The sequence below is a fragment of the Salminus brasiliensis genome, chromosome 22 (assembly GCF_030463535.1).
Source record: "Salminus brasiliensis chromosome 22, fSalBra1.hap2, whole genome shotgun sequence".
Taxonomy (NCBI): domain Eukaryota; kingdom Metazoa; phylum Chordata; class Actinopteri; order Characiformes; family Bryconidae; genus Salminus; species Salminus brasiliensis.
The window spans coordinates 11,528,072-11,551,064 of NC_132899.1; the positions used below are offsets into that span (position 1 = coordinate 11,528,072).

Below are 22,993 nucleotides of genomic sequence, written 5' to 3' on the forward strand. Positions count from 1 at the left end.
ACCACTGTCTAAGGTTTTGCTATATCATATCCTTATTATTTGCTCACAGCGATACAAACACTGGCTGTCATATTGGCCAATGTAATTGGCTAATTCATACACTGATCAGCAATATCATTTAAAACCACCTACCAAATGTCGAGTAGGCGCCCTTTGCGCCCCCAAAATAGCTTTGACCCGTCAAGGCAAGGACTCCACACAACCTTTGAAAGTGTCCTGTGATATCTGGCACCAAGACGTTAGCAGCAGATTCTTTAATTACTATAAGTTGTAAGACGAGGCCTCTATGGATCGCATCAATGAGCCTTAGGCACCCATGACCCTGTTGATCGTCCTTGGAGGACTTTTGGTAGGTATTGCTCTAACCCAGTTGTCTAGCCACAACCCCCCCACCCCCCCCCCCCACACCACCACCACCACCACCACCCCCTAATATGTATATCCCACCCCTTGATAGGTGCAATTGTAACAAGTTAAGAGTGTTATTCACTTCACCCGTCAGTGGTTTTAATGTTCTGGCTGATCAGTATGCATATGGCTTGCTAAGACGTTTCACAACAGTATGTGGCTTTGTTACATTGGCAGTTAATTTGCGCTTCTCCTCTTTAGCTGAATCCACCGTTAAGTATATTAAAGGCCGTACTGCAGTTCGTTCAGCAGAGCTAGGCTTTGGCTGTTGGGCGGTTGTTCTTTTCTTTTTCTGTCATGGGTGTTGGCCAGAAGCAGCGTTGCATCCCTGCCTGGTGTCTCCCTGTGATTGCTGTGTGATGCCTTGAGCCCTCTCCAGAAAGCTGGCCTTTTTTTGGCCCTGGAATGTGTCGGAGCATGTGCATCTTCTAAAGCTTAGCTTTATTTTCAGCTGGATGGAGTAATTACAGGCTGGGCTGAGCCTCTCCAGCCGGCGAATCCGCAGCAGCCCCTGCACAAGTTTCCCAGGATCTCCCGGAGGTCAGTCTGCAGAGGGCTTAGAGCAGTTAGTCTCAGAACACCTCCGACTGACCTTTCCAACCACAAGCTTTTCACAACACTCGCAGAAGAACATGCCTTTTAAAAGATTAGGCTTGTAGCATTAGGAGTGTTTTTATCCCGAAAAGATGCCAGACACCCTTGGTTTAGGCTTTCTCTGAGAGCAGTAGGAACGCACACCGCTGAGGAAGCGATATCTCCCAGCAGAAAAGAAAAGAAAAGAAAAGGAAAGTAAGTGGACGCTGCTGGAAAGGACATTGAGCATTGGCAGGACTGCACTCGGTGCTGCATATGTCTTCTACTTGAAACAAATAGCACTTGAAAAAGGACAGTCTGGGAACAGGCTGCCCAGACACAGCTGCAGAGTTTGAGGTTTGTCTAGACTCTCTGGTCAGTGTGAGCTGGGGTGTCTCTTTTTTTTTTTATTTTATTCATGCAGCACACCATTGGCGGAGCTCACCAACACTGCAAAAGTGAAAGGAAGCAGTCTCTGGTGTGTGGCCTACAAAGAATAAATATTTGTAAAGTTCTTAATTTCACAAAAGGCTTTTGTAACGCTGTAACTTCTGGGCAAAAAAGCGTGTTTCCTTTGTAGTTCCCCATATTCGTCATGTCTTCCAGTTAGACTCTTGCCTTGATGTCTGAGAATGTTCTTTCTAGGGCGTGAGCTACCTTTTTGCTGACTTTGTTGGAGTCCTCTGTAATATGGCATATATTAACAGCACATGTTTTGGATTGGTTGCTCAGATTTCAAGGCACCGTTCAATTGTCGTCATCAGTCTGGTCTGATATTGACTGAATTAGGCAGCAGTGCTGGGCTTTTGCATCCTGTACAGCTCTCTCAGATGGATAGTGTAGTGGATAACAACAATGGCCACCAAGCTGAGGATTGGTGGCTAAGTTACCTGACTAAGCATGAAAGCCAGGCTGTACCACAGGGGTAGTTGTAAAACACCTTTTATATAGCATTTTGCATGCTATTCTGCACTAAATCCAACGAAGCAGTACTAATTACTTTCTTTAAATAAAATGTGCAGATGTTCAGTGTGCCAGGTGTACTGACGGCGTCCATAATGTTCTCAGAAAAGCGCTTCATGATGTAAGTTAGCACAATTTAATACAGAAATACTGTCATACTGCCCACCTCTGCTAGAACTTTAAGACTTCCAACACTACATTTGCTTACAATTACAAATCACTCTGGATAAGAGTAACCTGATGAGTGGATATATTGAAGGATATATGTACCCGTGGTTTTAAGCGGTTCTAGATAATTAAAAAAAGGATCAGTCTATGGTTAAATAATTTAAAACAACTGTTTACATTAATTCTTATCATGTTTAATTAAAGTAAGATAAATCAGGGATCCATGTCTGAACCTGCCTCTTACTCACAGCCCTTCATATATGGATTAGAATTAGGGCTGGGCAATATGGTAAAAATACTTTATCACAATATTTAAAGATTTTTTTCATGATGCATGATATTTATTACGATACATGTAATCACAGACTAAGAACCTCATTAGCGATCCTTAAAAACCGCTATTCAGGTACTCTCCTATACTGAGTACCATCTGCTGCTCTTAATCTAATTAAACCAGTCTAATTACACTGTTAGTAATGAAACCTGCAGCTGATCAGAGTTTATTAAGCACTGGTCAACAGTCTCCTGGATCTGCTTGGAAAAACATATTGTTCTCACTATAACAAAATTAATCACGATACGATAACATATCATCATATTGCCCAGCTCTAAATATAATGTTGTTATAATTTTGGTTTTAAACCCCAAATTTGCCTTTATTAATCTACTAATTCAATATCTGTTAAACCATAACTACAGCATCCGAAACCTAATGAGTAATCACTCCCTTCCTGGGGCGATGGATCACAGTGTCCAGAGTGTCTCGTAGTTTGATAAGTCCCAGATATGAGCCAGAAATGTGGCGTGGATGTGGCCGAGAGCCGGTGTGTCGCCAGCAGCAGAGCATGACTGCAGCCAGGGGGGAATGATAGATCGAATGGTTGGGGGGGTTGGTAGTTAAGGTGGAGAAAAGAAGAAGAAGAAGAAGGAGGTGGAGTGTAGCAGAAGGGCTGGAAAGGGGAGTGCTCAGTATTCTTATGCTAATCCAGGCTGGGATGAGGTACAGGAGCAGCCAAGCAAACAATGAGAGTGGAGCCGGGAAGTCTGCTCTTCACTGCTGGCCGGCATGCCTTGAGAGGCAGGCGAGGCGCTGGGCTGCCTGCAAGGAGGGGCCCCCAGGAGGGGCTTGGGGATGCATGCCAGCACGCACACGCGCTCTCATACACACACATTGCACTCACTCACTAGCTCAGTCTACGAGCCAGGGAGCACGGCCAGCTGCAGTGGAAAGTGTGCCTGGGTGTGTGTTCACAATCCAGACTTTGCATGAGTTCCTTGTTCTTGTCCTGCCAAATATTGTATAAAATTTCTGGAAGCCTGTTTGATCTGGACGGACATGTGTATGCTACCTTTTGTGTTTTTCTAATTTCGAATCTAAAGGCAGGTCATGTGAAATAAATGTAGTCTTCAGTGTGGAGGAGAACAGGGTTGTTTTAAGTGGTTCCTGCTTTCTAGAGATAGTGGGGCCTTAATAAATAGCCGAGTTTAATCTGATAAGGTGTAGGTGTAAATTAAACAGGCAGGGATTCAACATGTACCCAATACCAAAACTAAAGCAGGGCACAGTCTTTAACACACAGGGTTCATATTTTCAGTGTAAGTAACCTACACAACCCTGCCACAAATAAAGAGGTAGCGTATGAGGGCAATTGTACACACTGAATGGGTGAGTTGTAACAGTGGGTGAAATGTCTGATAAGTTGTTATAAGCACAGTCAATTCAGTACAGTTCAGTACAGAAACGGTCTACAGAATGGTCTTCAGCTTTGTAGGGATACATTATACTGACTGGCTTACTATATTCGAATGCACCTTCTTTCTGTGGCACTTTTCTGTGTAAATAGATGGAATTGTCATGTCAGGCATCCATCAAGTCCTCTTTTCTTTCCGTGTCAGAATATATCTGACTTGTCTGAAGAAAGGGTGTCATTATGGATGAGAACAAACACCATTTAATGTATATCTGGTGGGATATGGGCTTCTGTTACTGTGTTTAGTTGCAAAGCGCCATAACATCAACCCGACTGTCGTTCATTGGACACAGTGGCTAGCATTGGTGGATATTGTGTAAATGAATGGAACCGTTATGTTTCGCTGTGGAGTTGGAGTGGTGTTGATGGTGCTTTGGTATGCTGGAAATAATTTTTTTTAATGAAGTACCTTCTTGATAATCTAACAAGCAGTTAAACCTCTGAATGGAAACGGTATTCAGCTTCAGTAGCCTGTGATTCATATTGTTAAAAGAACTGAGACATTTAGAGCCACCCTTTGCTACCTTGGGGAAAGACTTGCCCCCACTCACTCTTCTGCTGCTCAGATTTCTGTCTCCAGAGCGATTTTCCCTTTCAAGCTTTGTGTGATTGACGATTGTGGGAATTCCTTCGCAGACCACCCCCTCCCCTCCCTCCCGTGCTTCAGTGATTTCCTATAAGGAGCAGTTATTCTATATGGTGGCCACAGTCTCCTCTACCTTTTTCCTCGTCTCTGTTCGTTCACCCATTTAAAGCAAAGTAATGAGGAGAACTCTGTGGAAGAATGTGGGGAAAGACCTTCAGAGGGAACTGTGCTGTTGAGCTCATTGGAATCTTGAACCTTTTGTTCACGCTCGCTAGGATTACTCCATATTAAGTTGTCCATCTGCCGTTTCTTGCTCCTTAGTTTAGGCTGTGTTATTCATATCATGTTAACCCAGTAAGGTGTGGATCTATTACAGGCCTAGTCGAGCCGGACCACATATATACACTGTGGGGAGTGGATTGCTATCTAGCTAACAGTAGTGGGAGTCAATGTTTTTCAGTGAGATCTGCTGTTTGGGAAAATGGAGGTCTGTGTTTATTTACATTTATATTATTTGGTACACTTTTTTTTTCCTAATTTGTGAACGTAATCATCATTGTCCAGAGACCCATAATGGTATGTTGTCGTCTTATTGCCTTGGTGCCTTGTCTTTTTGGTCTATGGAGACTTGCATTTGAACCATGTTTGACAGTAGACATATGTAGCATTAGGATTTTTGCCCAAGGACTCTTATTGGTGGTATGTGGTGTTGCCTGGCTTTTTTTTTGTATTTGTATTACTCTAAAATCTCTAATCTTTCAGAAGCATTTGTACGCCCTTCATAGGCAGACAGTTTATAAATATGACATTTATTACTCCTTTCAGTGCTAATAAAAAGCCCTTTGCCCTTACTCCAACCACAGTGAACAAACAGGATTAACGATGCTGTTGACCCAGCTTGGCGCCTGCGCTGGGTGACATCCATTGAATCTCCCTTTTGCCTGTGTGTTTCTGCACTAAGTAGAGTGCCTTTGTATCAGTAAAGGACCCTTCCAGTGTTGATCATAGCTCAGTTTGAATAGGGGAGGATGTGGAGCAGGTTGTGGTGAAGTGGAATTCAGCGTGTGGCTTTTTGTGTGTGCAGTGGCTATGCAAGTGTGTGCAGCGGAAGCTGTTGTTTACAGATGGAAGTGTGAGTGTCAGAGGCCTCATGAAAGTGTGAGGGGAATCATGCTCACTTGCTTGCTGGCTCCGCCGCCCAGCCTCAGGCCACCAAGATCTTCTTGAGGACCAGCCACGGCATGCCTGCCAGCCCCTGATCCTTTATCTCTGTCCTGCTTCTGTGTTGCTCAAACGTGACCTTGTGACTCATTCAGTGTTCAAAACAAGTCAGTAATGTTTAAAAAAAAAAAAAAAAAAAAAAAAGAGTGATTTGCTCAAGCAAATTCCAGTGTAAACCGCACACCATGCTGTAATGCTTTATTAGGCAATATGGGAATAAATCACTGACCTCACAGTGATTCAGTAACAGTTCAGGAATACATTTACTTTCTGATTTAGAATGAAATCTCTCAATGAAATACATAAATTTACCATGATGTGATTGGAGGACTTATTTATGGTCTGAAAGTTAGAGCAGGGGTTTGAGTCAGTAAGGTCACCTAGTTCTGTCCCCAGATAGGCATGAGAGGCTGAGAGGCTCTTGAGGAAGTTTCCTGGGTTTTTAGGTGGCTTCCCATCGCTGGAATCATCAGGTGAAGGCAGGAGTACCACCTGGCCAGTGTGCATAGTACATTTAGCTGACGCTCTTATCCAAGGCTCTTATACAAGGTTACTCATATTACAGAGGTGGGCCAAGGTAGTGTTAGTTTTGCCTAAGGACTCTACACTTATTGGTGTAGCGCAGCACAGTCAGTCTGATTGGGAATCGAACCCCAGTCTCCCACATGGTGTTGTAGCTCAATGGCCGGTAGTGGTGTTATCTGTTGTGCCACACCAACCACACTGTAGTACCACATTATTGTGTGTACACACTGAATTATGTGTCACACACCGTCTATTGCACCACCATGCCACTATTCATACCTTTATTATAGACAGTCACAATAGATTTTTATATAATAAACTCAGTACAGTCGAATCAGCACGTCCATATTGATGCGCTTTTGCATCAATATTCAAAATAGTGTTCCAGTATTCAGTTATTCATTGGAAGGGCTGCTTGTTGCAGAGTGAAAGGTAGAGTAGGAACCTGTTGCTGGCTATTGCCTATTTCTCCCTTTGCCTGTGGTCCCGTTAGGAGGGGGCAGCGGCCTATCTTAAGGGGTCCCTCTTGAGCCACAGGAGCCCCTCCTTTGTTTCCCCATTACCCAGGAGTCAGGGAAGTGTGAAAAGTAGGGCGCAGGTCGGGGCTCTTTGTCCCCCTTGGCCAAATGAAAAGTGACAGACACCAGCCCCCTCTCCGTGCCTGTTAATTCGCCTCCCCCCAGCCCCAAGCAGCCACCGGGACCCACTAATTGCACAGAGACACGCAGGAGCTAGGAGAGAGCAGACACATTATGTTATTAACGCTGGACAGGGCCCAACACCAGCCTTTTGAATGGGACACCCCCTGATCAGAGCTGTTCAAAGCCCAGGGGTCAAGCTTCAGCAGAACGAGTGCTTAGAGCTCTAAAGCAGTGAGTGGGTTAAGAAGTTAAAGCAAAAACAGAGGGGATTGTGCTAAGCTTTTCTAAAGACATCCAGTCCATAGCAACCAGTATAAAGACACTTGCCCCAGTACTGTGTAACCACTAATCAACTTTTTTTACTCTCTCCTCTTTGTAGGAATTTAGCCCGACGGATCAGTGAATAGGCTTTGAAGTCACCACTTCGCCACTCTCTCTTGCTGTCCTGCTGTCCGGCTCTCCTGAGACCTGTCCCTCACGTCACCAGGCTGCAGTACCAGACCTTTTTACTGCTATAATGAAGACTATTCGGATCCTCCTCACGGTTTTTGGAGCTTGCATCCTTCTCTCTCCTCAAGCTGCAGGTAAGGAACACCCCAGTACTGCAGTACCTTTTTGCAGTGACCAGTTTAGATTGGTTCCTGGGTTTCACAGGTATACCGTGTTTATTATTAGATAGCTGCTACTGTTCTTTCAGTAAGTGCAAATAAGATTGAATGCTGTTTGTTTTTAAGACCTTGGCGGTGGAGAATCCAGCTAGATTCTGCCCATGAACTGTTTCTGAAATGACCAATAAGGATGGGTAATATAAACGCAGCAATAGCTGATGGAGGCGGGCAAATTACCCCCTTAAATTGACTACTTTAAAAACATGCATGTTAATGACTGGGGTCTTTAGCGTGAATGGCTGGGCAAGCCTGAATTGGTCATTATTCTCTAATACAGCACTACATACATAAAGTCTGGTCTCTGATACGGGTCAGGTGGTTTTCCGTTTGGTTTTCTTCCCATCAAAAAGTTTTTTTCCCTTTCATTTTGAGTTAAAAGTAGAGGCCTTGGCTGTACACCATCTTACCTCTCAAATGACAGCCAGTATCCAAATGCAGTGTCCTCCAGTGTGGGTTATCTGAAGGCATTTGTTCAGCTACTTAATTCATCCATTCAGTGGACTATTTGGTAGTTGTAACGTGAGAATCCACATCTTTCATCTCACAGTGCTTAGGTGTGAATGGCCCATTGCTAGCACAAAAAGGACCATTTGGCTATGCACAGAAGAACGGTTTGGTGATCGTTGGATGGGCCAGGGGCATTGTGTGCGTGTTGGAGAGAGAATGAAGCAAGCAGTGTGGTTAAATGTTTGGATTGGAGCTTTGCATGAATACGGTCTTCACAACTCATTGTTTGTAGTCTTTGGTGGGAGGTGGTTTGGAATGAACGGATATCTGTAGATTTAAGGATTTAGGCAAAAGGGAATTGACTCGCTTGTGTTTCTCCAGATAAAGGAGCACGTTATCTCTCAATAGCACTTTAAAAGTGCCCTGAAGTCAAAAGGCTCCACTGCCAGCAGCAGATTTACAGGGCTTACCTACTTTCAGCTACTTCTGTATGTAGTGTAGTGTAGAAATAAAATGAACAAGCATAATTTATAAAAAGAACATTTATTTGTCTTTATTTGTTGTTTATTGTGACAGTATTTTTTTTTCTAGATGAATAGACACACTTTTTTTAACACCTAAGCCCTATTTGGATGGGATAGGTTTTACATGAGATGGTGGAGAAATGTAGTTTCGCTACAGGACATTCTGAAAAATTTAGGGCTGATTCACACGGGATAAGAAATCTTGACATAAATAGTTGAGAAAAGCCAGAATGTCGATTCACACTGGATTTCTATAGCCTGATGTTATTTTTATGGCTGGTTTTACAGAAGGTAAAAGGCACCCGAATTGTTACTGATGCGGGAGCGAGCAGTCCTTAAAAATGACTGCCATGGGGCATTCAGACAGGACTAAAAACACTGAGAAACTCTGGTAATAATTACTTTACCCCACCTCCTCATGTAAAACTAATCCACGTCTGAATAGGGCTCTAGCCTGGTTCCTAACAGTTGCTCATTTTTCATGCTCTTGGTGATCTACCCTGTAGCTACTCACTGATGTAACCAGATCACACTGCCTGTTTATGTTTAGGTTCTAAGAGTGTGGTTTTTCATGAAGTCTGTCTATTTTTGGGTACAATTTCTTGGACTCTTCCACAGTGCCTATTCTTAGCAACAGAAAAGGCATGGGAGAGAATGATTTCCTGCGCCAAGGGCTACAATAATGACCCCTTTGAGCCTGATGGGGAAAGCAGATTGGTTGGTGATTAAACTGTTCGTAGCTTTAAAGCTGATATTAATTCTCTGAAGATCAGAAGCTCATTACTTGCAGTTGTTTAAAATGACTGTTTAATTGGGGAAACGTAGAGTAACATGCCGCCACATGTGGATTTGTGGTGTGAAAATAAGTTTTAGCTGGGTCTTCTCTCGCGTCTTGTCTTACACTCGCTGTTGGAAGGGAGAGTAGTTTCCCCTGATGAAACTGCCAGAGCTATTTTGGCTGAGTGTTGCTGCACCCAATCCACTGTGGCATCTTTAACCCTGTGCCTGGAGTGGTCACAGGCAGCCCATGCGCCTAGCAAGCCTCCTAAAATACGTCCTCTCTGTTGCTATTTCTATCTCTGCCCTGGGACGGCTGCAGAAACGGATGCTAAGAGCCGGTCCTCCTCGCTCGTAAATATGGCCAGAGCCATTAAAACAAAGGGCAACCACCGCCGGTCACTGCAAAGGTTCCCTTTAAACAGCAAGAGGGAGTTGAGTGTGGCGAAGAGCGAGGGCTATGAACCGCTGCTGAATGTTGATTAGCTTGTTTTGTTTAGTAGAGGCTGAGGCGAGGGCAGGCTCTTGTCTCGCACTGAATGGTTTCTTTTGTTGGCTAGCGATTACTCAGAGAAATGTCATGTCACCCAACACATTCTTACGGGACTTTTTTTTTTACATTGCTTGCTGATGTGGAATTTTAAGGAACCTGTACTTGTGCAATCAGAGGAGCTGAGCTGTGTGAGTTCTGCCTCTTAGAAAAAGAGGAACTGGCACAAGGAAGCTCTGTAGTTGAGGGTAAACATGAAGTTACCATATTAAGCCATTTTTATGTGAAGTGTGGGTCAGGAGGGGATGGTATAAACATTTCCTAACATGACATCAGTGAGCAGAATTTGTGCAGGGTTCAGGATCAGCCTGTAGTGCTAATGTTAAAATAAACAGTGCAGCAGGGAAGCGTCACAAAGCATCACCCCATACCTTTCGTTTTCTCTGATGGTATTAAAACTGCCATATAATACCTACTGGGTGGGCTTCTAGTACACACTATGTCCAAATGTTTGTGTACACCCCATCTAATAAATCCATTCAGCTACCTTAAATTGCACCCATTGCTGACACAGATGTACAGATGAATACAGCTTGCCTCACCCCCATAGGGAGGTATTGCCTATAGAATAGGACTAAACATTAACCTGTAGACACCATGTCTAATACCAGGCATGGGCTAGAGGGGTATAAAGCCCCCCACCCCTGACATTGAGTGGAATTTGGAGCAGTTCTCTGGGAAGATGGTGCTCCATCTACTACCAATGGGATGAGGTGGTGATCAATTCAACATCCTGACCTATCAAATCTTAGCAGCAATGCTTCCTCTAAAATCTAGTAGAAAGCCTTATTCTCTGGACCGTAGAGACAGTTACTCCAACAAATGCAGGGTGAAAACAATTTTTAATACCTTGATTTCAGAAGAACTTCTAAAAGAGCAGGTGTCCCAGTACTTTTGTCCATATAGTGTATAACATGAAAACATATTAATGATGACTGTGTTCATCTTGTGGGTTGGAATTAGAGCTGGGCAATATGACCATTTTATTGTATTGTGATAAATTTTGTTATCGTGATTCATAATATGCTTTTCTAAGCATATGGAAGATATCGGTAATGCTTAATAAACACTGATCAGCTACACACTTCATTACTAAGAGTGTAATTAGACTGGTTTGATTAGATGAAGTACAGCAGATGTTAAATTGAAAAATCACTGTGTTCAGTACGGGAGAGGATCTGAACAGTAGTTTTTAAGAATCTGTTGCTACTGATGTATTTTGTGATCACATGTATCGTGATAAATACAGTGCAGCGTGAAAAATGTCTCTAAATATTGTGATATTGTATTTTTACCATATCACCCAGCCCTAGTTGGAATGGACAAAATAGAAGCACTGTTGGCATAATGAAACCTGTAGTTGGCCACTGGTCTAGATCTACTGAAGATTTCCATGGGATACTTACCACAGCATATTTTGACCTAACCTGAGCGCTATGTTCATGTGCCCGAGTATTCTTTGCGAGACTGAAATTCTGTTCTAATCTTTCCAAATGCAGTTCGAGCTGTGTTTATTTAAGTAGTTAGTGTTGTTATGCTTGTTTAACCTACAATGAAATGGAATCTTTTAAATTCTGTACATTTTTGAGAAATTGTAAGTTAAATATAGGGTTAAATAAGGTAGGTTAACACATTAACAATCCCAGGGCCCACCAGTGGGTTTAAGCAGTGTGTTTATTGCACACTTCTGTTCCTTAAAAATAAGTCAGCTTAATTGTACTGTAGTCACTGTAGTTATGGAATAATAAGACTTAGGGTGCAATATAGCTGGGATTTTAAGAGTTTTAACAAAGTAGGTTAATCTGCATCATCAAGATTGCAGCAGTAAAAACAAAATAATGATATACTAAAGAATAAATGAACAACAGTTATCCTAACTGGCCCTCATTATAGTGATTAAGATCAATCCTTGAGAGAATTTGAGAAATACAGGCACTGGCCTAAGGCTAACTGCCATTAATAAATCTGATCTTATAACAAGGCGGGACTACTACAGTTTTACTGTTACGATTACTGTTATGTAAACATTCCTAGTCTTGGCACATGCTTTAGGGAAACAGGGAAACTGTAGTAGTGGCATTTTTGACTTCCACCCTGATTTGTTTAGGAGATGGTAATCATACACATTACACCGTTATTTTACTGTACATTCACACAAGGCCCGTATGTCCATATACTGCAATTTCCAGCACTGCCCTAATATATAATACTCAGAGAGGCTACGACGGGTATGCTTTTACTCTGTGGTGTATTAAACGCTTCCTGATCGCTCCACAGAAGTCTTTTCTCCACCCTTGTTCATGTGGCAGGTGGTCCGCCCAGGCCTTACTACAGGAAGCTTGTTGAGTCTATTGTTGGTGCTCTACGTTTCCCCAGCACTTTAACCGTTTCCTGTATTACACTGCCTGATGGTCATTACCCTCCACTAAACACCCTAAATACTTGTTGCTCTCCGGAAATGATAGTCCGAAGCTGACTGAAAGGGAATAGCTGAGGCCAAAGTATGGTGTGTGTGTGTGTGTGTGTGTGTGTGTGTGTGTGTATGTGTGTGTATGTGTGTGTATGTGTGTGTATGTGTGTGTATGTGTGTGTATGTGTGTGTATGTGTGTGTATGTGTGTGTATGTGTGTGTGTGTGTGTGTATGTGTGTGTATGTGTGTGTGTGTGTGTATGTGTGTGTATGTGTGTGTGTATGTGTGTGTATGTGTGTGTATGTGTGTGTATGTGTGTGTGTGTGTGTATGTGTGTGTATGTGTGTGTATGTGTGTGTGTGTGTGTGTGTGTGCGCGCGCATGTGGTGGGGCAGGGTAGTAGGGAAAGGCCTCTACACTCTCACTATTACAGCCTGCAGTGGTGTGTTTGTGGGGAGCTTGGCTTTTGGAGGTGTCTCAGAGCCCATTAGAAACTCGCTTTAATAAAGCCAGCAGATTTTTATGGGTCTGTCTCGGGCAGGCCCTTGTTTTCCACATGTTCTCCTTTTTTCTTCCCCTCCGTTCCCTTTTAACAAGCTAGTCTTCTAATAGCAAAGGATTATTAAGTGTAAAAGATTTTCCTCTGAAATTTGATCCCCCGTCGTGAAGCATGTGATCATTACAAGCACCACCATCTATTATTATATAAAGCTGCGTTAGTCTTAATTATCTGGTACTAGAACACAGTCTGGTATTATTTATTCATGGTCTTTCAGGCGCACGCAGGCATGCCTTTTCTCACAGACAAATAACCTGTCAGCCTGATGGTCGTATCATTAGAAAAGAATGGGCTTTAATTCCTCCCTTTTTTTTTCTTTTTTTTTTTCTCCCCTGCCTCCTTTATTTCAGACTGATTCTGAACAGCCTGAGAGGTTCAGCAGTGTGCAGCGTGCCGAATAACCTGCTGACGACGCTTAAAACTGTCCGTCCTCTCCTGTACAAATGACACGGGCTTGTTTTCAAACGTTACTTTGATGGGCTTAATGGATACTCTGAGAGATTCTGTGGCCTTATGGCGACGAGAGATTTGTACGACTCTACGCGGCTCTACCTTAGACGCTGAGGCGCTGTCTGAATGAGCACTGCCATGATTATAGACTCACAGACTTGGCTGAGTTATTGCATCATTTCCTGTTCAAACATTCCTGCAGCTCTGTGAAAGTCGGTACGCTTCGGGAAGCTTTCACATGTGATATTCAGGTTTTATTGTCTTCATGTTTCTCTATTTCACCTTTTAAACTCCAGAGTCACTGACTCTATCAGACCTGCGACACCTCTTTCCTGAGAACTTCAGCATGTATACATTTATGCTTATTAAAAAAAAAAAAAGGGTAGTCCTGGACTGCATTTTCCTTTCAGTGGAGAATCTCCCTACCGAATGCAGGGTAGTCCAGGACTAGGCCTAATCTGTCCTAAATAAAACATGACCAACCTGGAACTACACAGCGTTGTTCTGACAGCGCCGGTTTCGTCATGAGTTTTTGTTTTTCTCTCCATTTAAGGCAGTTTGCGGGACTTTTCTTCATGTTATGAGTTTTTCTTCTTTTTAATTTGGTGTGGTTTTTGATGGAGTTGTCATGACGACTTGTTTCCCTCAAAGCAGCGATAAGCCAGCTGGCATATCCTGTTTATCAAGGTGGGAACTTTCCATGCTTTGGTGTCTGCATTCTCAGCATTTCCTCGTTCACCTCTTCCTCCCAGGTCTTACGAGCGCGCCGTTGAGCGTTCTGAGCTGCCCGTGCTGCCCTCTGTTTTAATAGGGTTAAAGCCCAGATGTTCACCCTGAAGAGAGGCCTTCTAGCTAGAGGGAAACTACTGCTAGTCTGCTAGTGCCGTTTCATCTAACATTTGGGTTCCCTGCATGATTTCTGTTGCAAAACTGACATATGTTGTTATCTGTTTCATGCAGAGGTTTGAGGAACCTCATTTGGTTCCTTTACTAAGGCTTTTGCAACCAAGTGCGTTTTCTTTTGTAAAGGATCTTCCCCAGTGATGTGTGGCTTTTAGCGTTTGTCAATCCACTGAGCTTCAATTCGGGCTGCAACCAACTAATATTTTGATTATTAAAAATGAATAATCTATTCTTTTGATTATGAATCGCTAAATGACCAAAACATTGACTGTTTTAATGAGCTTTCCTGCTAATATAAAGGATAAAACTCCAATATATTTTTCTTGACAACCAAGAATGTTCAAAGTAGCAGCAATAAAATATAACCACACTAAATCAGTTTTCCCTTTAATCAGTTTTTAATCCTGTTGTTTTTTGGATAAAAAAATAAACAAAAACAAAACAAAGGAGAATGAATGTGAGGCAGTAATTTTAGCTTTCAGTCTGACAGTAATTTAGTGTTACTGCTTCTTTTGCATTACTGACTTTTATTTTGACATTTATTTATTTTCATATTTATTTTGTCGCTGACCCTCCTCTGCTCTTAGCCATTAAAAGCTAATTGGCTCTTTTTGTTGAAGGGCAGGACTTTATCTGTAAACAGGCAGCATGTTAAGCACCATGAGAACTCCCATTCATATTTCAGCCAGTAAGCTCTCTCCTCATTCAGAACGTCTCCGGGTTGTCTTATTTGAAGATTTCTTCTTTTTACACTCAGCTTTTGTCCATTTGAGACAGTAATAATTGAGGGAGTTATTACTGTAAAAAGTAAACGCAGCAGTAAAACTGTAGTCCACAATATTATGGTATAACTTGGGCTTTTAATCCGCGGTTCATGCACGTCCAGAACCATTCCTAGTTTGCGTGAGATACTTCCCTGATGGCACTGGCAACTAATTTGGTCGTCTGTCGATTAGTTGTTGCACCCCTAGCTTCTAATGGTTTCCACACTCTGTCTCTCATGGGTTTTTTGTTTGTTTGGTTGTTTTTTTGGGGGGTTTTTTGTCTAAAGATTTGTTGAATTGTTGTTTTCCTGGTGTAATCAGGATGTTTTATATCCATGTTTATGGCTTCGTTTGCTAGAACTTCAAGGCAGATTCCAGTTTGGTCTACTGTAAAATCAGATTTGATGTCATCACTGTACTTCAAATTTCAGTTTCGGCTCATGTCAAAGTTTGTCTTTGCTCGCAGACCCAATGGCTATATATCAGATCTTTGGAGAAATGTGGCCTTAAGGAACTTTCTGAGTATTTTTAACATTTTTTAAAGTTTTTTTTTTTTTTAAAGTAAATGTGTCAACAAGAGTTGTTTGTTCAGTATCACAAAAGACCGATTTCAATACCCCAAGAAGCCTTTACATGAATGGTTCTTCAAAATGAAATAAACTTTGTTTAAGGAACCTCCATCTAGTAAAAAAAGTTCTAGGAACAACCTTTAAATTGTCATTGAACCTTTACATCAACAAAGTTACTCAAGAGCGCCATTCGCAGGACTTTCTGAGGCCCTTTTTTTAGACGTTGTCCCAGTCCCGAGTCATTAGGGAGCTTTATTTGAACAGTATACTGTTGAATGTGTTTGTGTATGTGTGTGGCAGTGCTGGGGCTTTGACTGAGTGGGAAATGGCGGCGGGAGCTGGGGTTAGATGAGGGCCGCTGTCTCTTTAAGAGGCCGACTCGGCTCAGTGCTGCGTGGTGTGGAGCGGAGCAGCCTGCAGGCTCAGAGAATGCGGTCAGAGGGACTCATTACAGCCTGAGCACTGCCAGACCTCAGACTCCGCCGTGACGGCCAGCCAGAATTAAGCACACATGTAGGAGCAGGGAGACGTTGTATAGCTCCATTTCAAGGGAGGAGCAGAGAGAGATGTGTTCAGGGCCTTTGCTGGTGGAGTAATCTGAGCTATTGAAGTCTCTCCGAGGTGCACGCTCAACAAACTGCGTGTGCACTGATTTACAGACTCCGTGCTCTAACTCGGGCCTTATTTGTCTTGTTTCTTTCATGCCTCCCAGGTTCTGTGATTTGTGCAGCTCAATGGGTTGCAGTCTTGTATTTGGAGTAAACCTGATGTTTTCTTTGCTCTAACACACCTGCTCTAATGCATTATCTAATTACACAAGCATTTTCTTAGTTGAGTTTGAATGATTGAGCTTTGGAAGGCTACTATACCCAAACATATAGTAGTATTAATGGGCCATTCTATAATTACAGTGTAAATCCATGTCCCCCAACTTTGAAACCATGAAAATGAGCTCAGAAATAAAATCTAGCTGCTCATTTTAAATGATGTTTAGGTCAGGGGACTGCGAGAGCCATTCTCAAAACTTTAGTTTGTGTCTTAGCATGTAGATCATGGTGGATCTTGATGTTTTTGTGTTGTAGAAGCAATCTTCTTTTCAGCCTTTAAACAGATGGTTTGACATTTGGATCCAGGATTTGCTGGTATTTTGTGGAATCCATTCTTCCCTCCACCCATGTATTCTTGCCAATGCCACTGGCGGCAACACAACCGCGAAGCGTGATCATTCCTCCCACCCCCACCTAAATTGTCCCTATGCTGATTGTGGCCAGAGAGTTGTACTTTGACTTCATTAGTCCTTTAGTCCTGTCATTTCTAAAACTCATCAGGCTTCTGTAGACGTTGTGTAGCAATACTTGGTGTTGAGTTGTGGTTCCAATACTGCACCCTGCCTGAATCAACAAATAAATGGTCTCATAGAGTTCAGTGTTCTCTTGCTCTGCCAAAGCCCATCTTTACCTCCACAGTTCCCCTGAACTGTCATTATCTTAATAACATTTAATCAATAACGTTGATTGACATTTTCAATTTTATGATCGTTTGCTTAGAGGAACCCATGTTGGCTCCTCCAAGTGTTAACACAAGGTTTGAAAAGTCAATGAATTTTTTGAAATTGAAATTTTTTTTTGGAAATTTGATTAAGCAGACCATTCTTAATTACAATAGTTGACGTACCTCAGGCTTGATTTGCAGTCAGGGTTTTACACAGGCCTTAATGATCATTTTTTTTATTCATTTATTTATATTGTAAAACAGAGTAGCTGAGCATTGGGCTTTGCTGAAAGCATTGTTTGTAATGGCTACAGTGGTACTGTGTTTAATACTTGTGTATTACGTCATGTTATATTAAAATGTATTATAATGTAATATTTTCTGTAGGGTTACAAATGCAGTAAAGTGCATTCACTTCGCCTGAACATTCGGCTGTTCTAAAGACAATAAACACACCCTCACGCATCAGTTTTTAAAATATTGACCATGATAAATCAATGTCATACACTTCAAAAAGGAGACCAGCTATGATTCTGATGCATTGTACATCCCTTGTTGTTGTAGCCGTCATCGTGTTTGGGATCAGTGTGTGCGAATGCAAGTGTCCAGTGTCAGTCGTACCGAACATTAGCCAGACTTTGTCCTGCCAGCCCCCGGTGCAAAGTCCGGGTAATATCCGAGTGAGCCCATGTGTGAATAGAGCAAGTATTTTTCCAGAGAATTCACCGTGGGTCATGCCGTGCCACCGCCATGCGCCACACAGGTTCCGCCCCTTGCCTAAACGCAGCAGAACGTTTCCTGCAGAGAGATCTCGCATCTCGCACAGACGATCTTCGGCTGTATGCTACATGTGTGAAAGGGCGACTCCAGATAAAGTCTGGGCCTGATTCTCTGGACATTTTGCAGAGTTTATATGTGAACACTACTTAAGATCAGGATTGGGAACCACCACTGTGGCACCATTACGACTTGAAGAGTTGCAGCTAATGTTGTTGCGCTGTACCTGCTGAGATGTGGAACTCTCCAAGACTACAAATAGACTCTCAATTCTGGGTTTACTGCAGATTTCTACCTTTATTTAAAACTTGTGGGAACGGTGTGGACCACTGGTGTAGCACTGTTGTGATTTTAAGATGCTAATGCTAAAACCTTGTGTTGTGCTCCTTGAAATGTGTGGACATGAACAGAACACATCATGACAGACTGGCCTGGCTTTTACAGACGCTTAAAAGCAGCCTGTGTTCTGGCTCCACTCCTCGCATTCCTCCCTCAGATTTACTGGACATGGGCAGAGAGGGAGCGAGGGGAAGCTGAACTGTGTGTGTGTGTGTGTGTGTGTGTGTGTGTGTGTGTGTGTGTGTGTGTGTGTGTGTGTGTGTGTGTGTCTCCACACACGCTGTCTCTGAGGGACTCCCCAGTGTGGACTCTCACCTCTCCTGAGCAGACTTCTTTTTTTTTTTTTTTTGGGTCAAGCAGTGTTTACGTTACCGGTTCTTCGTCCATTATCGCTCAAGGCCCTGTTTGACAACGGTGGCGCCTGGCCTAAACTGCGAGGTGATCAAAGATATGAAATTAAACGCTTTCAACGTGTGTATTTTACGCTCAGCTTAATGGAGGGGCTAAGGAGCGTTTTCCTCCGCAGCATCAAACGGAACATTTCTCAACGGCAAAAATCAAACCCTGACACATAAACAAGAGATTTATATCACTGGCATCACACAAGCGAGTGTCTGGACCGGCTCTGGAGCTGCCAGGAAGAAGGTGAAGGAAAGAGTAGGAAAAAGAAAGTGTGTGTGTGTGTGTGTGTGTGTGTGTGTGTGTGTGTGTGATAGAGAAAAGGGCCAAACCACACCTCCTTTCTGGTCTTAACCCAGTGCCCTGTAATCCTGCCTCTTAAATGCTGCTAATGTGGCCTTTCACTTTCCTGCCTAATCCTCTTTCTCACAGTTTTGCTTGGTTTTTAAAAGCTCTGCAGAACAACGTTGTGTTGTGCGCATCTCTTAACTGCCAACCTTATCTCTGAACTGTCATCACTTTTAATGGTCAGTGTTATACCATTTTATTCCAAGTCATTTTGGAGCCTTTCTATTGGTCCATTCACATCATGAAAATTTGAAGAATAAACCTTAAGAATAACTAGCAGATGCACAGTACATCAAAATATGAAAAATAGCAACAATGGAGATACAAGGTTATTTTTATGACCATATGGAGAAAATATGTAGTAACTGTCTTAAGGCTTGCAGTGGATTGAATACATGAGTGGGACATGGTTAAAGGTTCTACATTATGTTTAGCCAAATATAGAGGCTATGTGTAAATATTTTCTCCATTTCGATTGAATTCATACCGGTTTATAGATTTACACCGGGGTGTTTATATGTAAACGCAACTCAACAATCTGATAAATCTCCGTTTACATGCAAGCTACAAGTAATCTGATACAAAATGACGTGCATGTGAAGAGCACTTGGTGTACATGTTACCAAGACAAGGAGCATCATGTGAGTCCAATCCAAAGTAAGAGGAGCAGCAGTGTGTTACCAGAGTTTTCAGTTGGCGTGTGTGTAGTGTGTGTGTGTGTGTGTGTGTAGTGCGTGCGTGTGCGTGCGTGTGTGCGTATAATTGCTTGAAAGTGATTGCAGTCTCAGAGAAATACACTATTAGAGGAGGGGCGAGAGGAAGGTGTCATGTCCTCCCAACATTCTGAGGCACATGAGCTATTCAGTCCCACCGCAGATGACACGAAACCTCTGGATGAAAGTGCACAGTAAAGGCTGGTGGGAGTGAGTCGTGCTAAAGGACTTTTGAGTGCAAGCTAAATGTCCATATGACATCGCGGTCATTCCAGATTTTATGTGACTTGATAAAAGATTTTCATCCCTGCAGAATATACTGTACCGGTATGTGTCCACTGCTCGTGGCTCGGAATTCTCAGATTCTGAATTATCAGCAAAATCCAACAGCTCAGTGCATTATTACTGGAATCGGGGCTCTTTGAGTACGTGTTCACTGCATGGAGAGTGAAATTCTCTGTCCGCTTCAAGCGGCATTTAGCACTGGTGAAGGAAGCGGACAGAGAAAGCATGACCGCCTCTATTCTAGTCATATTGCATGCTGCTGTTGCCTTGCACATTCTGAGCACGTACATAAACTTTCCAATGGGGAATATAATCAGATACAGGTGTTTACATGGCTATTATTCTTCTGTTTAACCTATTATTTAAAGGATCACCCATCTCATTCAATTGGATAGAACTTCAGTGGCCTCAATCTGACTAGTCTATCCTGATTGTGGTGTAAACACAGGCGTATTCTATTCCAATTTAGCTATTAGCCGGATTATTAACGGATTACCAGGCTGCAAGTAAACGTGGCTAGTGATAAGTGAGGAGAGAAGTTAATTATTTGAAGGTTTGTTTACAGCTCATTGTTATGTCAGTATAGCTATAAGCGGTGATCAACATCACCAGTGATCTGAATTATACCATCTTTAGAGTTTGTCATGTTGTGTTGAAGGCAGGCGTCAGCGTCAGGGCACCAGCAGGGCTCTATGATGGGTGAATTGATTTTTGGAATATGAGCTGCTGAGTGTGGCAGAGCCCATAAACCATGGGACACGGAGGTCATTTCCTATTTAGTATTAGGCAAGCAAGGTTTTATACACCCCTCCCCCTACTCCTCCCTGTCTCTCAACCATGTGTAGTCTTTGCTTTTCACTGGCTGATATCAGTGTTTCAGAGTTCAAAGCCTGCTGGCTCCGTGGCTCCAGTGCAGTGTGGATATCAGGCCGTATATCAGACTGGAAGACTCCACCCAGCCTGATAGAGCTGGAGGTGTCGCTGCCTGGTATCTGTGCTGATTATATATGAGTGGAGCTGCCTACCGTATATTCTCAGGGCTTACTTTGCCCCGCTCTTAGATAAATGCAACAGCTGTTCTTTACATTGTGTTAAAATTGTAAAGGAATGGGCCAATAGATACGTTCCATTACGTTCCATTTAAAACACCTGTAAAGGTGTCAGTTTTTGGGAAAGAAAGCTTATAGTGATGCAATGTTGCTATCATAGCAGCTGTATATCGCCCGTATATTAGCTGTCTGTTTCTCTGCATCTCTGTTAGCCTCCTTTCACCCTGTTCTTCAATGTTCAAGACCTCATAGGACCACCACAGAGCAGGTATTATTTTGTGTGGTGTGGACACAGCAGTGCTGCTGGAGCTCCACAGCGTCACTGAGAATAGTCCACCAACCACAAATATCCAACAACAGCGTCCTGTGACCTCTGATGGACTAGAGGATGACCAACACAAACTATGCAGCAAGAGATGAGTTTCTGTCTCTGACTTTACATCTAGGTGGACGAACTAGGTAGTAGGAGTGGACATGGTGTCTAAAAACTCATGCAGCACTGCTGGACCAGTGCAACACACACTAACATGAGTTCTAAAGAAGCCTCAGTTGATGTAACTGACGCCCATCAAGAAACCTTTTTGACCTTGAGGGGACCTTTTGACCTGTTTTGAGTAAAGGTTTTGGTACTGGTGTCAGAAAAGGGGTGAAAAAGAAAGCGGTATCATGGCCTCAGTAGTCTGTGGTTGTGCCTCAGTATGAGAGTTGAGGTGTTTGTGTTGCTGTGAGGTGAGGGGCAGGCTCTGGTAATGGAGCGGGGACTCTAGGTGTGGAATGTGGTGTTTGAGTAAACATCAGCGTGGCCGTGGGCTTATTTTGACGGTGCGGAGGCCTGTCTGGACCTGCAGGCCGAGGAACAGCAGCATGACTTTAAGAGGAACTGCACTGCTGAACACAGAAGCCTTTGTGCCTGGGGAATATGCGCCCTGTCTGTCTGAGACGCGCGCACACACACACATACGCACACATGCTCACACACAGATCAGGTTACAGTTCTCAGACATCCATGTTTCTGCCTCTCCCTTTTGTCCCCCTTTCAGGCTTTATCTCTGTCTCTTACTCACCGTCTGAGAGTCTGTTTTGGTCATGCTGTGCCGCCTGCCATGTATTTGACCAAGATCCTGTGTGTGATTTTCAGCACTGTAATGGAATACAGGCTCCGCTGTGTGGAAGAAATGCTCTGTGTGCTTGTTGTAAGATTCTGTGGTCGAGTAGCTCATTAGCGAACACATTTATGGAGAAGTATGATTACAAATCTTAGCACAGATTGCTCTCCTCTTTCCCTTGCAAGGGTGTTTGCTCTGCTACCGATGTTGTAACCCTGGAATCTCATGGCATCCTACATTTGAATTTTCCAGATCTCACAAAAGATGGATGCATGTTTGGGTGAGTGTAAAGGAGAGAGAGGAGTGATTCATCAAAAGCATCAGTGAATCAGTTGTGCACAATTTTGAGTCAGTGAAGATGAGAATCTGCTGTAACACCTGGGTTTTCTTGTTTAGTCTATAATGCTAACAAAATCTCCCTTCATATATATTCTTCCATCAGCCAGAACATTAAAACAAGCCTAATATTACGCAAGTCCCCCTTGTACCACCAAAACACCTGGCTTATCGAGGCATGGACTCCACAAGACCTCTGAAAGTGCCCTGTGGTATCTGGCATCCAGACATTAGCAGCAGGTCTTTTAAATCCTCTATGTTGTGAGGTGGGAGACTTCATGGGTCACACCAATGAGCCTTAACTGCCTAAGACTCCTGTCACCGGGTTTACTGTTGGTTGTCCTTTCTTAGAGCTTTTTTGGTAGGTACTGACCACTGCATTTGTTCTGACCCAGTCATCTAGCCATCACAGTTGCATGAATGAGCAGGTGTCCCACCAATACTATTGTCCATTTGTGTATTTGTTTTAATACGTGGTTGCTTTGTGGGTTTTAGTTGGGCAGAACCCAGACTACATGCTGCATGGCACAGGGGTGAAGCATGGCTCTGATCCGAAAAGGTCGCAAGCAGCAGACGGTTCCACCGTGGCCCCAGAGGACGCAGCCCGCTTCCTCAGCTGCTACTGCTCAGGCCACTGCCCCGAGGACGCCACCAACAACACCTGCGAGTGAGTCACGTGCTCTGATGAGCAG

At 43.2% G+C, this 22,993-nt stretch overlaps 1 protein-coding gene across 1 annotated transcript in view; it reads left to right on the forward strand.

Annotated features, from left to right (window-relative positions):
• Nucleotides 1-22,993, forward strand: part of bmpr1ab (bone morphogenetic protein receptor, type IAb) — a 43,344-nt gene that overhangs the window by 14,757 nt on the left and 5,594 nt on the right. Inside the window, exons 3-4 of the mRNA XM_072668008.1 lie at nucleotides 7,216-7,420; nucleotides 22,797-22,968. Of these exons, the coding sequence (XP_072524109.1) occupies nucleotides 7,354-7,420; nucleotides 22,797-22,968 (239 nt within the window). The 5' untranslated portion in view covers nucleotides 7,216-7,353. The remainder of the gene's footprint in view (nucleotides 1-7,215; nucleotides 7,421-22,796; nucleotides 22,969-22,993) is intronic.